This window comes from Diabrotica undecimpunctata, chromosome 9, assembly GCF_040954645.1.
Source record: "Diabrotica undecimpunctata isolate CICGRU chromosome 9, icDiaUnde3, whole genome shotgun sequence".
NCBI lineage: Eukaryota > Metazoa > Arthropoda > Insecta > Coleoptera > Chrysomelidae > Diabrotica > Diabrotica undecimpunctata.
The window spans coordinates 102,132,381-102,153,333 of NC_092811.1; the positions used below are offsets into that span (position 1 = coordinate 102,132,381).

The window sequence follows — 20,953 nt, forward strand, 5'->3', positions numbered from 1 at the left end:
TGTTCTATAAAAATGAAATCAAATAAAACTAATTCCGACACTACTGTTTAAATTAAAAATAATTCCAAACAATTAGAAATTCTAAACCAAATACAATTCTTAGGTAATTAAATGTTCAAACAGCCACCAAATTGTAACGAACAGTAACTAAATCTATTATACAATGTTTTGGCTAAGTTGGATCATCTTTTCCTTCGGTTCCTCTAAGTTTGTGACTCGCTCGAACTCATGCCTGTACAATTTCGTTTTTAGCATCCCCCAAAAATAAAAATGTAGAGGAGCTAAGTCGGGTGACCGAGGGGGCCATTTTATTGTACCGTCTGTACTAATGACACGTTCCCCAAAATTCCAGACCAAACATTCAACTTTTGTGGGTACTGCATACGCACAGACACACTCAAATGCGTATTCCCCTGAGACCAATAATGTACAACGGATAGATTATGTTTCTTGTGAATTATGAATGAGGAATCATCTATAAACAAAATATTTTTCAAAAAATTACTATTTGCATAGAATCTCTCCATCATAATTTCACAAAATTGCGTCCGTTTAAATTGATCATCAGGAAATATTTCTTGAGTTGTCTGCACTTTATAACAATGGTAGTTGTTTCTTTTCAAAATATTCCTCACTGTTTTTGCATTCGAATCAACTTCATCAGCAATTTGTTTACTTAACCACGTCGTCGCTTCAGCCAATGCGCCAACTTGAATTTCTCTAATTTCTCGTTCTTGAGAAATTTTCTTTTCGCGAGGTTGATCTGTTGGACAGAATTTTTTACATCTGTCATTAGTACAGCCAAACTTTTCAAATTGATGAATAATGGCCAATACAGTTTTTTCTATAGGTATTGACCTATTTTTAAAAGCGATAATAAATAAATTAATAGTTTCTTGTACTGAATTGCCCCCAAAGTACCATTTTATTATTTGTACCCATTCTTCTGTTATATAAATAGTCGGCATATCAAATTTTTATCTTCACATTTACGCGGTTATCTCCAAAAAGAAATACATATCATAGTGTTAGACCTGTCTCGTATGCAGTTTACTATTGAAGAGAACGGACGAATTGCGATGTAGCCAAAATTATCTTGTTCTATTGGAAATTAGGTTACAATTTCGTCAAATAAAAATGCGATTCTGTAAATTTCTCATGGATTTAAGAAATTTTGTACCCGTATTTGTGTCAATTAGTGTTTCATTTTTAATATCATCGTCCAGTTTTGAAAGGCAATATAAACGCGCCACTGATCACCAATTTTTTGAATAAATTCAATGTTTTAATACAAATATATAATAAGGCAACCCTGCCGCTGTTTCTTACGTATATGCTGGATCGGAAATAATCATGTACCGCTAATTTAGACTTGTGCACATTTTTCATGTTATAATAATACATAACCAATTATCGGTATATGTTATACCAAGATGATATAATTCGTATCAAAGAAATTAACATATTTACCATTTAATTTCAAAGTGAGTTGTTGAATAATTTTATTATGGCAAGCTTCTATGATGATCTGAGACCAATTGCGCTCAGTTCTGGATAATTTATTGCATATACATCATTGACCATACACATCTTGGTCTCGCTTATTTCCTTTAGTACAAAATAATCAGTCTTTTCAACACTTTTTTTTCTTCATTTTTAGTTGTTGCTCAAGTGTAAAGTAATCGAAAGAATTATAACTGCTTGGAAAGAAAATGATGAACAACAGTAAGTATAACTGATAGGAATCCACTTTCTTTTGATATAATTGCCAATATCAATGATTTGCAGATCTCAGGAAAAAGGAATCCGCAAAGGGTACATGGGCCACCTTATCAGCATTATGAATAAAATAGTAGATTTGTGCAATAATTCTTTAGGTCAATATCTCAAAGATAACCTACCAGACGTTGCCAAAAGTTTAGATGAATTTAAAGAGAATACTCTCGCAGAAACCAATACTGTGCAGCGATGTCTGTTGGTAAGTAAAACATTTTTGTAGATAGTCTGTAGTTTTATGTTGTATGGAGTATTTATTCAAATACAAGCTATTTGTAAACAGTAAAACCAAAACCCTAATGAAACAGAAAAAATATAAAAGGGAACATAAACACAAGTAAAGAAAAAATAAGCAAGATGAATACGCAAAGCAATCATAAAGATTTGAGAAAATATATTATTCTCTGAATTATTAAGCCCAGGCGAAGATTTATATCATGAACTATATAGACGGGACACCCAAATAAAGATAAAAAAGGCAACTGAAAAACCATATTAAATTAAATTAAGATATTAATTTTAACAAAGATGAAAAAGAATAAATCACAAGGTGATGGTCTAGTTCTAGAATTCTCGAGAACGTGGGCAATAACCTAATCCTCAAAATGCAAGAACTTTTTAGTTTATGCTTACGAGAAAAGTCGATACCGCCTAAATGGATTTCCACAAGTGTTACTTTGGGAAACTACATCGTGTAATTGAAGCATTTTATAAAAATCGCATTGATAGGTGCTATTCCAGATTAATATGTACATATACAATATTGTAGCGAGATTAAATAAAACGAGCGGTTCGAATTTATATCAATATATTTATTTATAATACACGAAAATATCTTGTCAACTAAACTAACTCATTTTTCTTCTTGATGTGCCTATCCGTTACGAATGTTGGCGATCATCATGGCAATCTTTATCTTATCTGCAGCAGCGCGGAAAAGCTGCACAGATGTTGTATTGAACCAGATTCTGAGGTTCTTTAACCAAGATATTCTTCTTCCCGGACCTCGTTTTCCAAATATTTTTCCTAGCAGGATGGCTTGAAGGAGAGTATATCTGGATTCATTTCGCATAATATGTCCGAAGAACTGTAACTTTCGAGATTTGATGGTGGTCAGTACTTCTCGATTCTTATTTATTCTTCTGAGGACCTCCTCATTTGTGACTCGGTCAGTCCACGAGATCTTAAGCATTCTCCGATATAGCCACATCTCAAATGCTTCCAGTTTTCTGCGCATATCTTCGTTCAAGGTCCACGATTCAACACCATAAAAAAGGACAGAGAAGACGTAGCATCGCAGCATTCTTACTTTTGTATCAAGAGACAGGTTGTGACTCTTGAAGAAGGCCCCCATCCGATTGAAGGTGGATCTAGCTTTTAACTCATAACATCGTTATATATATATATATATATATATATATATATATATATATATATATATCAAAAGTATTATTCTAGAATAATCTAAAGTAGTCCCACCTCTAATTCGCCTACGTGACGGGTTGTTCTCTCTCGCACTCGATATCGCCGGAAAGTTCTAGTCGTTTTCGAGATGCAACCGTTACACGGGCCACGCCGAATGCATGTTCGTAACACGTAACACACTCCAGCTCTGCATGAACCCCTCAGAACAAAATAAAAGTATACTGTGTTTGAAGGACACGATCTCTCAAGTAACTGGACCATTACTGGTTGCACACAGTTCACATTTCCGGCACCATCGTCTTACATCTCCTTTACAGTTCACCCAATAGAACCGTTCTCGAACCTTTTGCAGAGTCTTCGTAATACCAAAGTGTCCACCTGATGCACCGTCATGTAATGACGCAATACTTCTGACACTTTACTTTTAGGTACAATCAACTGAGGCTTAGATTCTTTACCATCATCGTTCTCAAAGGTTCTATACAGAAGATCATCTTTTAGCACTAGGCAATTCCATTGACTCCAGTAACACTTGACTTCGGGAATACATGCACTAATGTCTTGCCAAGAAGGTCTTTCACTTCGACGCATCCAATCCAATACTCTTTTTATACATGGATCATCTGCTTGAGCGTCTTGTAGCTGTTGAGGCTGCCATTGATCATTAATGACGGTGGTTCGTCTCACGGGGCAAAGTCGTTCTTTTAATTTAAGACACTGATTACAATTTGCACTGCACGGCCGTCTCGAAAGGGCATCGGCATTTGAATGAACTCTGCCAGCCCTGTGTTCGATCTCGTAACCATATTCTTGTAATCGTTCTAACCATCTTGCCATCTGGCCCTCTGGATTACGAAATTGTAGGAGCCATTTTAGAGCAGCGTGATCCGTGCGAAGAAGAAACTTTCTGCCATACAAGTATTTATGGAAATGCTCGCAAGTCTTCACTACACCTAGCAATTCTCTCCCGGTAACGCAATAGTTTCTTTCTGGTTTCGACTAGACTTTGCTAAAGTAAGCGATGACTTTCTCCTGCCAATCTTGGATTTGGGAAAGAACAGCTCCTATTGCACTGTTGCTTGCATCAGTGTCACAACACAAATTTTCCTACCTATCTAGGGTAGCTTAAAATCGGTGCACTGATCAGCGCCATTTGTAATTGTTCGAAAGCTTTTTGACACTCTTCGCTCAATGTATATTCTTTGCCTTCTTCTGTCAACTTTGTTAATGGCTTGGAGATGTTGGCAAATCCTTTGACAAAACGTCTAATTCACTTCTCGTCGAAACAAGTGACATTTCTTCGGACTTAACTTCGTTGAATCGTTGAAAGACTTCTGTCAGATTATTGGCATGTTCATCGAAGGATCTTCCAACCACAATTACGTCATCCAAATAAACCAGGCTTGTTTTCCATGTAAGACATCTTAAAACTGCCTCCATTAATCTTTCAAATGTAGCAGGGGCATTACATAAACCAAAGGGCATAACTGTGAACTGCCAAAGCCTTGATCCTATCGAGAATGCGGTTTTTTCCCGATCAGCTGGCTCCATGTCTACTTGCCAATATCCACTTTTTAGATCGAGTAGCGGTCATTGCGACAACAGACTAAGAAATGAGGTGAAATCGGGATGTTTGGTTCTTTTTATAACCGATTGTCAGACTAATTAAAAATTGAGTGGCAATTTAGACACTCTTAGCCTTTATTTGAACTTGTGTTTATATTACACAATTTACACGAAATTGAATTACATGGAGAGCTCGAAATTAAGGCAATATTACGCATTTTTCTAAATAGTCTAAACACAGCCAGGGTTAATGATATGGTAACTTAAATACGGCGTGGCTTGGTACAGTACCGTCAAAAGTTTTTAAGTTTTAGGAAAATAACATGCTACAAAATGCGAAAAAAATAAAGTTACACGAAAATACCAACGAAATAAGAATTCGAAGAGGGTGACACACTATAGCCAAAGCTTTTTATAACTGCCCTAGAACGTCATTTTAAAACCCTTAAATTGGGACCATAAAGGGATAAGTGTAGACGGGGAAAGAATGCACCGCCTGGGTTATGCTGATGATATAGTTTTGACAGAAAATGACCTAGGCGAAATCAAGATCATGATAAAAGAACTGGAAACATACCGATTAATCTGAAGTGGAAAGTCTTAAATCAGTGTGTTCTGCAAGTAATGGTCTACGGTGCGGAAACACTCTCTGCAACATAAAACAATTCCTCGAAATTAAGAGTAAAACAAAGAAGGATGCAGCGTTAAATTATAGGAGTAATAATACAAGACAAGATCAAAAACGATGACCTACGAAACAGAACCTCCACAACATATGGTGTGCTGTGTCAAGGATGGAAGGTGGACACGCAAGTTATCCGAATACAGACTAGGAACATATAAACTAAACAGAGGAAGACCACCTACACGATGGCAAGATGATCTACGAAAGATAACGAAAAATTGGATCCATACTGCATAAACCGCACACTATGAATACAAACAGGGGAGGCCTATGTCCTGCAGTGGTTTTAAAACCGACTGATAATGATGATGAATATACAAAAGTAAACCACCAAACGTCCTTTAATTAGTTATTAGAATAGACTAGTCTACAGTCTCCTTCCAGTTTACTAGTGGTGTTCTGTTTCTTTAATGTTAAATTAACTGAAAACAGTCAATCAGTCCTTATAACCACACTTCAAAGGTAGATAGCCTCTTTAATAGCTATGGTCTATGGTTATGGTCCATGCTTCCACCACATACGGTAGATCAGAATGTAAAAAAATTAATCTGATTTTGAATGGTAGTGAAAAGTTTCTCTTAGTAAATATCTGCTATCCTTCAGATATATAGAGAGTCTAATATTATTTAAACATTCCCATTGCATCTCCTATGGTATTTATATACTCATGGGTACCTGTCATGATGAAAATTTGGTGTCGCGTCGTAAGACCATTTACGTTGAGATAAATCACTGCTTAAATTTATAATAATATTAAACTCACTAAATGATGAGCTGTAACAGGTCTTCATTTATCAACAAATTTCTCCAGCTTATTTTTGGGACTTGCAGGATCCTTTTAAAAAAATTATTGATAAAGATTTGATTACCAAGGTTTTGAAACTACTTTTTTGTGACATTGTTAAGTTAAATATTATGTTTTTGTGGCATTAAGCCAGCTACAATTATTGGTTGTGATTGTGATGAAAATCACATTTTTAATCAACTAATATTTGACTCCGGAAATCGTTCTCAAAAAAAGGTTTTTTGTACAAATTATTTAGAAATGTGTATAATCAAAGATTTTGTTATTGGTTATGTCATTTCAAAGTTGACATGTCTGACCTAGATCTTGTAGGCCAACAGCCTCTAGTGGTTAAAACACATTTTGAGGGTGGTGTTATTACACTAGGAATATTAAATTCTTACTGCTTTTGTGTGTGTGTTTCATGTTGTATGTCATATTTTTATGTAAAAAGTATCATAGTTGTGGTTGTGTTACCTAAATTGACCAATTTATTTTTTTATGTATGTATTGTGTGTTACATAGTTGTATGTTAGATTATAGGCGGTGTGTTTGATCTCCTATTACTCAGTTGTATGTTAGATTATAGACAGTGTGTTTGATCTCCTATTACTCAGTTATTCTTGGTATATTCTTGTTGTTGACTTCTTCTTTTAGTATTGGCAACCAAAGACGGCTACATTCTGCTGATGAGTTTGCTACACATTTCTCTTTGTTGAGTAGGATGAGGGCTGCTTCTTTGATCGGAAATTGAAACGTCAAATATTAGTTAATTAAAAATGTGATTTTCATCACAATCACAACCAATAATTGTGGGTAATCCAATAAAAAAACATAATATATTTGATTACATTTTACTATCTTATTATTAATTTTACTTTATTTTATATTGATTATTTATTCTTCGGCATTACTATACTTTTACAAACGTTTTTATTTTAGGCCGATGCCCATCCCAACAGTTCAGCGGAAGATCCTGACAATTATGATAACGTTCCCTTTTCCCAAAATGGTCCCTTACTCCAACAGGTAAGATCGTTTTACCAACACTTTCTTTTATCAGTACTGTTTTTCTGACACTTTTAGATGTACTTCCAATATCAGATGCAGAATCTGACCCCACAGATCATAGAAGGTTACAGTGGTTTTAATGATGATGCTTTCAATGACGGCGATTCCATTCTTCAGTAAGTCTTTTATATTTTATTTTATTAGAAGTAATTGTAGACAACATACGAAATATAAATGTGTATTTTAGATCGACTGATCAAAGGAGAGCCATTTATCACAGGGGAGAATTAAACTTCGACCTTCCTGAAGAGGATTTCCAGCATATAGAAATCTTCAAACAAGTATGCGCTCAGAGTATTAATACGTTGGATGATGCAGATGACCAAATCTTCGATGATAGGGAGCATACTTTCCAAACAGTGATAGAAAAAAATGACAAGAATAACCTCATTTATAGTAGTGATAGTGATGAGGAACTGCCTGCTGGCGACGACAATATGGATGTTGATCGTAAGTACATATTCTTTTTGACGTGACAACGTCTTAAATTAGGTTGTGGCTCGGAGTCATTCATGAAAAAGTGTAACGCCCGCTCACGTCTGTTACAGTGAGTCACCGAACGAGAGAGAGGCCCGCCGGACCGGCGAATGCCTTGCGTCTCTCTCCCACTCAAACATGATCGGTCCGCTGCGCGCGCAGCACTAGAGAATTAGGCGCGTTGAATCGGTGCGTGCTTCCGTGCTTGTGTCTCTGTCTTTCTCGAGCGTTCTTGGCGTTCAAGACACATTACAGCAGAAACACTTCCTTTCATTTCATATTTCTCCTATCATCGTCCTATCCTCAACAAAATCACTCAAATAGAAATTAGTTAAGTTTAAGTTTACATGTACAATGTTTTAGTAAACAAAATATATTTCTATAGTTAAAATTTGTGCAATTCTTATTTTCATTCAATTCCTTGTTCCTATTGTGCAATTTAATAATATTCATATCAATAAATATTCTACCGAGAAAAAGACGTTGTCACGTAAAATCTTCGCCCGTAAAACCGACTTTACAGGCAACCGATTTTTTTTAATATACTTTATAAACTAAGACATGTGGGAAACTATACAGGGAAATAAATTTCAAACTATACGTGGGAAAAGAGACTAAATTGTATTAAAATCAAACTTTATTAAATTCTTGTTCTTTTGGACAACAGATGACGAAACGATCAATCAAACTGAATACTACGTTGTTGATTTTTCAAAAATGTTTTAAATTTTTTAATCAAGAAACTGAATCGTGTATATATTCATGCCTGCATGAATTTGCTACAGAATAATGGAAATATTGTTGTTTTAAGTATGGTGTACCAGGAATACATGGATTCATTAGTTGATATATATATATATATATATATATATATATATATATATATATATATATATATATATATATATATATATATATATATATATATAGATGTATATATATAGATGTATATATATATAGATGTGTTTGACACTTTCTTTTAACTGGTTTTTGTTTTAGCTTGGACATCTCCCAAGCCGTCTGACCAAGGCGCGCCATCGTTTACAGGTGGCGATCCTTGGAATGCCAACTGCAGCACCCCGCCCAGTGACGATAACACAGTCGGTGGGTGGGCCGACTTCAGTTCCGCTCAGTTCGAGGCCAACTTCTCTGGCCAAAACGAAAATTTAGCTAGAGGCAGCAAAGACAAAGAAGGAAGTAGATCAAAAATAGTTCCTATTGTGGTGGAAAAAGATCTAAAAGTGGAAAATATAGATGCAGATGAGGAGAAGGAATCGACGAAGAATTGCGCTGAGGGTGTTGCCCAGCTGGATATGTGCAATACGAAGAGTGCCGCTGGAGATCAGGGTGATATTCCGATAGAGGATGTTAAAAGTGGCAAAACCGTTGAAAGTAATGCGAATGTTGAACCGTCCAAGTAAGTGTCACTGTTTCTTCATAATAATGAGTTATGTATTTTTGTGAACACGGTTCCTACTTGTTTTCGCATAGGTATTTAATATTCATTTTCATTCTCTATAAAACATGTAATGTTTTGAGTATCGAATCAAGGTAATTTATTTCTCAAATTTCCTCCAAATAGCATATTTTGCTTTATCCTTTGGTTTCAATGTTTTCAATAGATAAACAATACGATGGTCTGAACTGATTTGAGTTTACGTTATGATGAGACAAATAGTTGATTATCTTTAAATTTAATTACACTTATGTCTGCAATACCCGTTCCCTCATATATTAAATTCAGTTCCGCGTTTAAAGTAGTTACTTTGAACATTAGAAATCCTAAGATTTCCTACTTGGCGAAACTAAATTAAAATTTTTACCTCTTTGCTTTCTACAACTTGCAAAGTAGACAGATTGATAATTTAGTCGACAAGGGAATCTATAATATGCATTCCACATGCTGTTCATCAAAATACAATAATTACTTTTATAATTATTGTACTATAACGGAAGATATTTAATTTCGATTCAGAGCCTCTGCATATGTCGCTCTGATGATACCTAATGAGGTTGAAATATGTATAAGCGGCTGGCAGATGCCCTACATTGAAATTAAATCATAAGACCGTCTTTCTGGTTTAGTTACTTTGAGTTACATCTAGAGGTTTCTTTACGGGTCTTTCACACTCGCGGTCACAGTTCATTCAGTGTACTGTACCTATAACCGCGTTTGTTTAATTAAGGTGTATATTGAATATCAAGAATCCCTTTTAATTGATCTGCATGTGTACTGTACTCTGCATATGGTTTGCGTTAAGGTTGATCTTCACCCTCGATTAATTTGTTTCTGATCCTAGAGATGGCTCTACTGCGGCATACTACTGTGGTAATTTTTTTAACTTAATCGTAGATTTCTACATGATGACTCTGTAATATTTTCAAACCCTAATATAAATTACAGTTTGCTATCATTATATCCATTGGCTGAGTTGCCAAGTTGTGTAGACAATAATTTTATCAAATACCTAGTAGACCAAGTAAGCAAAGATATCTTTAACAACATCTTTATGTATAATATTTTACTGCTCCGCTGTGTCAATCGGAATATATTATAGTTACGCATTTGCAAGAACATAATCCACACATATCATTGAAAAATGACACATATGTATTATCTAAATATTTTTATCGACAAAGAGTTACTTAGCGGCGCTATTTATCTGTGAATATCGTATTACCATTAAATTTATACATGCAATCATATATTAGATTTTTGTTGATAGTTAGAAATTAAATTATCTGGTATTATTAAATATTTTAGTGGGATTTATATGAAAAATGTTCAATCGTCAAAAATGTTAATTAAAACATGCGAACATGTCTTTCTTTTGGTATGTTTATTACTGGTTTCAGGTTTGTTATCTTCCTTATTAGTGCGTCTTTTTATTTTCTTTGTATGTGTCCAAACCATCTCAGTCTGTGTGAGAATTTCACTATGTCTTCCCCTTCGGTTATATTTCTATTTCTTATTTCATGCTTCATTAGTCTTCTATATTCTCCTTGTTCGGGCTTTATTGGGCTGTTTATTCTTATCATTTTACTTTTAATAATTCTTACTTTTTCTTTATATTTTACTTTTTATTTATATTTTTATTTTCTTTATATCTATTTTCGTAAGACATATTACTTTTGCTACGTATGCTATCACCGGTCTAATTGCTGCTCTATATATTTTTGTCTTTGTTTTCTGCTGTTTTTCATCTTTAAGTAGTGAATGATATTTCCAAAACACGATGTTCTTCTCTCACCTTGTGTGCGTGGTAGTGTCATGCGTTGGATGTACGATTTGGGGTAGTTGATGCCTATTTAGTTATCACGGTTCTATTTGGTCTAATTTAGTTCTTCAGTTTCCGTATTCGACCATTTTATAAAGCCAAATGAGTATGTGAAAAGTGGTATTGCGTATGTGTTTATTGCTTTTACTATGTGCTTGGAATTAAGTTTGCTTTTGAGTATTAGTATCCCAGATTTAGTCATACGGCTCACAATCCATCTAAGGGGAAAATTCACTCATCCCAGATACCTACGGTATCAAAAGGATTGAGCTCTGGTGGGACTCTTTCCGTGTTATCGAGCCCTAGGTGGCTTGGTATGTTGGAGTATCTCCCAAAAATTTTTGTACACATCTGGACGTTGAGAGTACTATAGCTTTCTGCATAGTCTTGTAGAGATGTTCATTCAGACCTAGCTTTTTTATGTTTTCTATGAGGTTCTTTGGAATGACTCCAGTAGTAGAGAGAATAATAGGTATTGTCTGGGTACTTTCCATTCTCCACTGTCTTCGTATTTTAATTTCCATATCCCTGTACTTGGCGATTTTTTTGTTCTGTTTAACACGAAGATTATTGTTGTCGGGTATCGCCACATCAATTAATGTTGTTTGTCTCTTTAGTTTATTAACTAGTATGAGATCTGGTCTATTATGTGCCACTTTTTGGTCTGTGAGCACAGTGCGGTCCCAGTATAGCTTGTAGTTGTCATTGTCAAGTATACTCTCAGGAACGTATTGATAATATGGAAGATGGTTTGTTTAAAGAAGTCCCAGTTTGATAGCTATCTCTTGATGAATGATCTTTCTTAACCGGTAAGATGTTGGATGGTTTCCTGAGCTTAACATCCATAGGCATTTGTCATTCTGGACCTGAGGGTCTTTGACGATATATTTCAGGTAATTTTTGGTTGGTATAACCTGATCCTGAATGGCCAGTAGTGAACCTTCTGTTTCAGGGAATATATTTCCTGATGTCAGCCAATAGTTCGACGCTATATTGTCGATATGGTCTTGACTGACCTCATTGGGATGTCGCCCGTGCAGAGGTTTACCCATCCAGGTGCGCATTTTTTCGTCCTTAATAAGATGGTTTATGCGCATTTCTGGTTCCCTCAGTTTGATCGGTATTGTATGATCTACTGCACAAATCGCCAAATTGTAAAGTATATGTCTCAGCCTGCACCTGAAAATAAGTTCTTAAATTAGTAATTTGTTTTTCGAGTTGCTCACTTATATCCATAAGTCCTCGTCCTCCGAAATACCGCGGTAATGTAGTTCTTTCTACTGCACTTCGAGGATGGTGTTTTTGTCTGGAGACATTCTATGAAAAGCTTTTGATATAAAGTATAGAGATCGCTTTACTAACTATTTTTGCTGTTTGAGTAGACCAACTTAATGTTTGGTTGACCGTAACACCAAAATCATTAACTTCCCGTAGCGACTTCAGAGGAACTCCATCCCAAACATATTATGTATATCGGAAATATGAATGTATAGCAACTATTAGAGACGATTCTTAGTGACTTCGATTTTGTCCTAGTTATTCTTATAACTTCTTCTTGTGCAATATTTAGACATTGAATATGAATACGAATATGAACAAGTTCGTTTGAAATACCTTCTATAATTATTACACATATATAAAGAATAGTAGGAAAATGTAACTTGACTTTCACAAACAATACAAAAAATCCAACAACGCTAATTGAATAATTAAATTACCACGTTAAATATGCAGAACACAATAATTATTGTATAAATACACAATATGATATTAGATATACGTATCTAATATTAGGCTTATAACAAAAGTAGACAGGTGGTAGACATTGTAGACTATCACGGGTTGTGTTTCTCTGCATGTGTTAGCAGTAGAAAAGAGATATCTCTATGAGAGAAGAGAGCATTTGACAACAGCTATAAAAAAAGAAGAAAGGAAAAGATCAATGGAAATATGGCAAGAAGAGGAGAACAACAAGGAAGATGTTGCCCAGTGGACCAAGATGCTGATCCCGAGCCTAAGGAGACTGGTTAGATTGTCTGTTTTAGGGCGTATCTTCATAGGTTCAGAAAGACAGATACAGATAGATGCCTATACTGCGAATATTCCGACATTGTTACTCACACAATGCTGGAGTGTAATAGATGTACAGTGGAGAGAAACAGAGAAAGAAATAGGTATGAACCCTGTGACTGTAAGAGAGATGATCGTGAAGATGACTGGAAGTACGGAGGGATGGAATAGTGTTCACAATTACATCCGAGCAGTAATTAAAAAGAAAGAAGAAGAAGAGAAACACCAACCGAGCCAACGACAGAGATAAGATCTAATTACTATTTTAATAGAAATAAGCCACAATTGAAGGTTAAAATAAGTTTATTGACGTTTGAATCTTTGATCTTGCACTAATAACTTGTTTATACTCCAATAATTAATAGAAAAAAGAATAGTAGTTGGTACCAAAGTACATCTAGCCTTCATCGACCTAGAAAAGGCGTATGATACAGTTCCAAGACTTAAATTGTGGCAACAACTCGACATTAGTCCATACCTTTTAGGAATAATTACAGAAGTATACAGGGAGATAGGAAATAGACTAAAATCGGAAATAGACTATCAGAGCCAATAAAAGTAACTAAAGGACTAAAACAAGGATGCAGAATATCACACTCACTGTTTAATTTATATATTGAGGCAGCCCTCCATAATTGGAAAAACCACTGCCTGGGAATGGGAATCCCCAATTGACAGAATAGAAAAAAAGAGGTTCGAAATGGTTTGGACACCTATTGAGAATGCCTGACGAACGTTGGCCCCAAAAACTTCAGAAATGGAAGCCCCCTGGAAGAAGAAAAAGAGGTAGAACTTGACGCTCATGGAATGTAGGAATTAGAAGAGCGATGGAATCGAAAGGTTTGGAGGAGGAGCATGCCTTAAACCGGCAGGATTGGCGGAGAAGAACGGGAATACGGCGATAGCCGTCTCCAAAATGTATTGTATTTACAAGTTGGCTTATTTCCATTAAAATAGTAATTACTTTAAAAGCCACAAGAAAATAGTTTCAGAACAATAGATAAGATTTAGATAAGAGAAGGGAGTGTTTCAAAAATGTCTTCACCCCACTTTCGGAGTACGGTACGTGCGACAGTCAAATGCACACAAGTAAGAGAGGGTGGTTTTAGTTGGTAGGCAGGATAATAGATACCTGAATCTTTGGCACTGCTATCTTTAGTACTTTAAATTAAACTAAAACCCAAATTTTAGGGACTCAAAATAGAGGTAGCATAAAAATATTTCAAACCCCCCCTCAGACAAATTCTGTGTACGCCACTGGTTATGCAAGAAACACTATTTTTATAAATACTAAAATAATTAACTAAAAACGCCTAAATAGGTTTTTAAAACTAAATAGGTTTTTTATAGATATATTACTTATAGAGTGTAAATTTTATGATATCCTACTTTCAAAATAAAAGTTGCAGTATCTAGTATTCTGTAACTCTGTAAGTTTCAGCATGACCGGTTAAAAGTTCAAACCGATAACATTCCTATTAAATTTTGTTGTTATCTGCCAAAGTGTTGTACAAAGTAATTGATATGGCAACCCTGTTAGTGTGACGTTTCGCTTGAAGCGTTTCGAAGCCGAACGTAATGCTATCTATCGATGATAAATACTACCATTGCTTCAGATGGAGCCATCTCCCTACATTACAATTTGAAGGCGGCAGTTCAAGACATAATTCTTGTTTAACGAGATTTTTCATATGTTTAGGAAAAAATATTTAACTTTTTGTTGCAAATATTTTCCACTTTTACAGTTTTATATATGTTGTTATTAAAAAATTTTTCGGTTTCTTACCGGTAACTTTATTATAAGCCGAAACATATTATTTTTTCCTATTGGAACAAAACTATAAATTCAAAAATTTTTAAAAAATTCATAAGTATTTCTTATAATCATATCTTGATGCTGTAAAAAAAATTAACAAAATCCTATGTTTGGTTTTGCCGCTTTATACTTGGAAAAAAGTAGTTTTTTTGAGTTTTTTCAAAAACGAAAACATGAAGTTTGTTTAAAAGTTGTCAAAATACTTCTAGTCACCACATATACCTTCTCAAATTTTTTCAAATTTTTTGAATTTGGGGATTGTCTTTTGGGGGGTGCAGATCAACCTTAATATTCAATATTCTTCATTTTTTACAAAATATTTCTTCATTTCATTTTTATTACGCTTTTGTAGACCAAAATAATGCTAAAACGTCACCACCTTTTCTGAGAACTTAGTGCCTATAATTTTGAACAGTGCACAGTACTCAATCGATTTGCTAAAAATTGACATGTCACGATTGACTCTAAGAGTCTAGTTTATAAGTCTGTTAAGAACTAATTCTAGTCTTTGATAATTTAACTCATCATCAGGTGCTGTAATTTTTAGTTCGTCCAAGAAAACTTTCACTCCCGGAATGTCTTTTAAAATGTTTTCAATTTCCCTTCTCCATATTGCAGGTACACTATAAATCCCATACTTTAACCTTGTACTTTTATATAATCCTCTGGGTGTACTAAGTACAGTAAAACCTCGATATAACGGACCTCTATTTAACGGACTTCGGATATAACGGACAAAAAATCCGGTCAAATGAAAAAAAAAATAAAAACATATTGTTAATATTATACATGCTTAACCCGTCCCATTCCACTTTATTTTACAAAGAATTTTAATAAAATTTAGCATAAGAGTACACATTTCTAATAGTAATATGTATATATTTTTTTGCTGAAAAATAAATGCTTGTTTATTCGTTGTGAATGAACACATAGTCTTCTTCTTCTTCTTCTAATGGCGCTACAACCCTTTGTGAGTCTTGGCCTGCTTAACAATGTTCTTCCATTCTGCCCTGTCGGATACTTTCCTTCGCCACTGCCTGATGTTCATGGTTTTAAGATCCCTCTCTACGTCGTCTATCCATCTTTTACGGGGCCTTCCTCTTGTTCTGTTTCCTTGGGGCTTCCATCTCTGGACTACTTTTACAGCTCGATTATCTGGCATTCTTTCTAGGTGACCAAGCCAGTTTAGTCTTTGTGACTTTACAAATCTGACAATATCTGCGCTCTGCATTAGTTCATCCAGCTCGTGATTCATTTTAATTATCCACGAATCATCGCTGCATTGGGTTGGTCCAAATATCTTCCTTAGTATTTTGCGCTCAAATATTCTCAGTTGATTTTCATCAGTGGTTGAGAGGGTCCACGTTTCACATCCATATGTGACCACTGGTCTAATTACTGTTTTGTAGATTCTCAGCTTAGACTCACGATTCAGTAACTTACTTTTCATTAAGTCTTTGTATGCATAAAAGCACTTATTACCGCTAAGAATCCGTGCTTGTATTTCTTGACTGATGTTGTTGTTGTCATTTATTATTGAGCCTAGGTAGGGAAAAGTGGAGGCATATTTGTAGGTATGGTTGTCTACCTTCAGATTCTCATGTTCATTCGATTTTGTGCACTCCATATATTTTGTTTTGCTTTCATTTATATATAGACCAAACGTAGCAGCTTCTCGTTTCAGTTCTATAACTTTTTCGCTTAATACACTTTTGTTGCGGCTTATTATGGCAACATCATCCGCATATGCGCATATTTGCATAGATCTTGTATTAATACAGCCGTTTATATCCAGTTTTCTAACAACAGCTTCTAAAGTTAGATTAAAAAGTGTTGTTGATAAGGCATCCCCTTGTCTAACTCCATTTTCAATATCAAAGGCCTGCGTCATATCTCCATCTATTTTCACCATAGCTTTGGAACCCTCCAGAGTCATTCGTATAAGTTTAACCAACTTATTGGGTATCCCTAACATAGATAGTTGCTTTAGCATCTTTTGTCGATCTACTCCATCAAACGCCTGTTTGAAATCGATATACAAGTTGTAAATAGGTATGTTATATTCAACACATTTTTCATGTATACCTCTTAACATATGTATTTGGTCAATAGTTGACCTCTTTGGTCTGAAGCCACATTGGTATTCACCAATAATCTCCTCCGAAAACGATTCCAGGCGGCTATATATAATTCCTGATAATATCTTGTAGATGACATTTAAAACTGTTATGCCCCTATAATTTTTGCAGAGTCGTTTGTCTCCCCCTTTGTACATAGGAAGTATGATTCCCACTTTCCAATCTTCTGGGATGACTTCTAGTGTCCATATGCGGTCGATTAGTTTATGGATACGCCTCCATAGCGCATGTCCACCATTCTTTATCAGTTCTGCAGTTATTCCATCTGTGCCAGGTGCTTTGTTATTTTTTAGATGTTTTATGACGTTTATCGTTTCTTCCAATGTTGGTTGACATGTCACGATTGACATGTCACTAAAAATTGACATGTCACGATTGACTCTAAGAGTCTAGTTTATAAGTCTGTTAAGAACTAATTCTAGTCTTTGATAATTTAACTCATCATCAGGTGCTGTAATTTTTAGTTCGTCCAAGAAAACTTTCACTCCCGGAATGTCTTTTAAAATGTTTTCAATTTCCCTTCTCCATATTGCAGGTACACTATAAATCCCATACTTTAACCTTGTACTTTTATATAATCCTCTGGGTGTACTAAGTACAGTAAAACCTCGATATAACGGACCTCTATTTAACGGACTTCGGATATAACGGACAAAAAATCCGGTCAAATGAAAAAAAAATAAAAACATATTGTTAATATTATACATGCTTAACCCGTCCCATTCCACTTTATTTTACAAAGAATTTTAATAAAATTTAGCATAAGAGTACACATTTCTAATAGTAATATGTATATATTTTTTTGCTGAAAAATAAATGCTTGTTTATTCGTTGTGAATGAACACATAGTATACGCCAGTAAATAAGTTAAACTTTTCGCAATCTTATCCTTAAAATATGGACAATCAAACCTAAGGACCTAAGGATCAATCAAAAACTAGAGAATATACAAAAGTTGGGAGTCTGGAGCGTCTGTGTCTCATATATCTGATCAATATGGCATAAAAAAGCAAACTTTCTAACATAAAAAAAAACGGAAGCAAAATAAGTAAATCTGCATTAATGTGTTTGATGTATCAGAGTACAGCAATCTCAGAAAACCAATGAAATTGGCTCGTGAAACTTCACTGGAAGAAGCAATCTTAAAATGGTATGACCAACAACGTTCTAGTGGGATCCTGGTCCGAGCAGTCGAATTGAAATCTGCTGCAATTATATTAGCAAATCATATGAATATACCATTCAGAGCAAGTGATGGATGGCTCTGGCGCCTTTCGCAAAAGGCATTGAATCATGAATAAAAGAATTTACGGCGAAGCTTCAAGTGCACCAAAAGAAGAAAGAGAACCTTTTAGGCAAAAATTAGTAGCACATATAAGTAACGAAATGCTATTAGAATATAGAGTCTCAGATTTACAATGTTGACGAAACTGGTTTGTTATGGCGTACTTTGCCTGAAAGCGCACAAGCCTCCAAATATGAAAAATCGAATTCTTGAAGAAAAATCAGCAAGGACAGGATCTCGGCACTGCTTTGTGGTAACGCCGATGGATCGCATATATTGACTCCTGTAATGGTTAGCAAATATCGTAAACCTAGAGTTTTAAAAAATATAATGCGTCATACGCCCGTTTCATATTATAGCTCTAAGAAGGCATGGTTTACCTCAGATATTTTCAAAAATTGGTTTTTCATAGAATTTGTACCTTCAGTGCGAAATTTCAAGAGAAGACATTGGGAGTACCACCAGAAGAGGTAAAACGTTTATTGCTTTTAGACAACGCTCCTGCTAACTCCTCTGAAAATATTCTACATTCAGAAGATGGTAACTTTAGGTGTATGTTTTTGCCAAAAAATACAACACCGCTCATTCAACATATGGATCAGGGAATAATTTTGGCAGCCAAACGAATATATCATAGAAGGTTTTTAGACGAAGTAATATAGTTTGTAAGATGGAGATAATGCAGAAGATACAAGAGGGCAGCGTACCTTGCAAAACTTAAGGTCTTACAATTTAAAATCAACAATTTTTAATTTTTGCTGCACCATAAAAGAAGGTGAAAGAGCAAATATTAAAAAATGGTTGGAAGAATTTGTTTGATGGCCAAGATGAAGACAGAGATTTAGAAGGGTTGAAAGTTACTGAGTTACTGATTTGTGTAGGACAATACATAATAATGTTAGAAAACATGTAGCTGAGGAAGATGTTTTACAATGGCTAGAAATAGATGAAGGTGACCCTCGGTATAACATCATGACTGAAAGTGAAATAGCAGATGAAGTTATGAACCTAAAAAATGAGGAAGGAAGTGGAGATAGCGAATAAGACGACAAAACAAGACTGTTAAAAATGAAGTTATCAGAGGTGAGATCGCATCTCAACGATCTAATAATATTGATTGATTATTCATCAAATAGTTAAACTGTATTCTACGCATTTGCGCAATTTTAGAGAGTTGATCATAAAAAAACAGCAAACATCGAAAGTGCAAACGAAACTTGTTCAAAACAGGATTACCGACAGCAAGCACATCGATATCCACAGATATGTTATTTCACGATGTGAAACATATCTACGTGAATACATATAACATGAATACATATAACATGAAACATAAATATATATATAATAATAATAATAATATCCAAGTACCCTTGGATTTTTATCAAATTTGGTTAATCGGCTATATTGGCGTCAATTTTGGTCCGAGAGTTAAGCGAATAGACATCTCCTATATAAAATTGGCCGCTCGTTCTTCTGCCATACTCAGAATTTTCCTACATCTAACGGTTCGTGAGAAAAATTTCCACTTGAATGTCTGTATTTACTGAAAATTTCGTGAAATTTAAAAGTGAATATTTTGTTTGAAATTTGAATTATTTCGATTAAGGGTGACTTGCTGATTAAAAAAATCTAAACATGTGGCTAGAAATTATGCACCGTTTTGAAGGAAAATCGAAAAAACTGTAGACCATTGGATTTTTATCAAATTTCGTTAATCGGCTATATTGGCGTCAATTTTGGCCCGAGAGTCAAGCGAATAGACATTTCCTACATAAAATTGGCCGCTCGTTCTTCTGTCATACTCAGAATTCTCCTACATCTAACGGTTCGTGAGAAAAATTTCCACTTGGATGTCTGTATTTACTGAAAATTTCGTGAAAATTAAAAGTGAATATTTTGTTTGAAATTTTAATTATTTCGATTAAGGGTGACCTGCTGATTAAAAAAATCTAAACATGTGGCTAAAAATTATGCACCGTTTTGCCGGAAAATCGAAAAAATTGTAGATTTTTTAATTCGATTTTTCCTCTTTTCCGGCAAACTGGGGTTAAGGGATCAGAAAAAAACACATGTTTGGAATAAGCTGGACCAACTGCATGTACCAAGACATTAAACAAATTTTTTTTTTGTAAAATTTGGCAAAAATTTTCCAAGGGGGTACCCTTGGATTTTTATCAAATTTTGTTAATCGGCTATATTGGCGTCAATTTTGGTCCGAGAGTCAAGCGAATAGACATTTCCTGTATAAAATTGGCCGCTCGTTCTTCTGCCATACTCGGAATTTTTCTACATCTAACAGTTCGTGAGAAAAATTTCTACTTGGATGTCTGTATTTGCTGAAAATTTCGTGAAAATTAAAAGAATATTTTGATTGAAATTTGAATTATTTCGATTAAGGGTCACTTGCTGAATAAAAAATTTTAACATGTGGCTAGAAATTATGCACCGTTTTGCCAAAAAATCAAAAAAACTGTAGACCATTGGATTTTTATCAAATTTCGTTAATCGGCTATATTGGCGTCAATTTTGGTCCGAGAGTCAAGCGAATAGATAATATTTTCTACATAAAATTGGCCGCT

The 20,953-nt window shown here is 34.8% G+C and overlaps 1 protein-coding gene across 4 annotated transcripts in view; it reads left to right on the forward strand.

Moving 5' to 3' along the window:
* Window positions 1–20,953, forward strand: part of fmt (phosphatase 6 regulatory subunit 1-like protein fmt) — a 104,979-nt gene that overhangs the window by 34,658 nt on the left and 49,368 nt on the right. For 3 of the 4 annotated variants that reach the window (XM_072543924.1, XM_072543925.1, XM_072543927.1), the window contains 6 exons: window positions 1,661–1,725; window positions 1,789–1,978; window positions 7,179–7,265; window positions 7,323–7,423; window positions 7,495–7,757; window positions 8,784–9,201. In XM_072543924.1, coding sequence (XP_072400025.1) covers window positions 1,661–1,725; window positions 1,789–1,978; window positions 7,179–7,265; window positions 7,323–7,423; window positions 7,495–7,757; window positions 8,784–9,201 — 1,124 coding nt within the window. The remainder of the gene's footprint in view (window positions 1–1,660; window positions 1,726–1,788; window positions 1,979–7,178; window positions 7,266–7,322; window positions 7,424–7,494; window positions 7,758–8,783; window positions 9,202–20,953) is intronic. The other variant, XM_072543926.1, reaches the window with a different exon arrangement.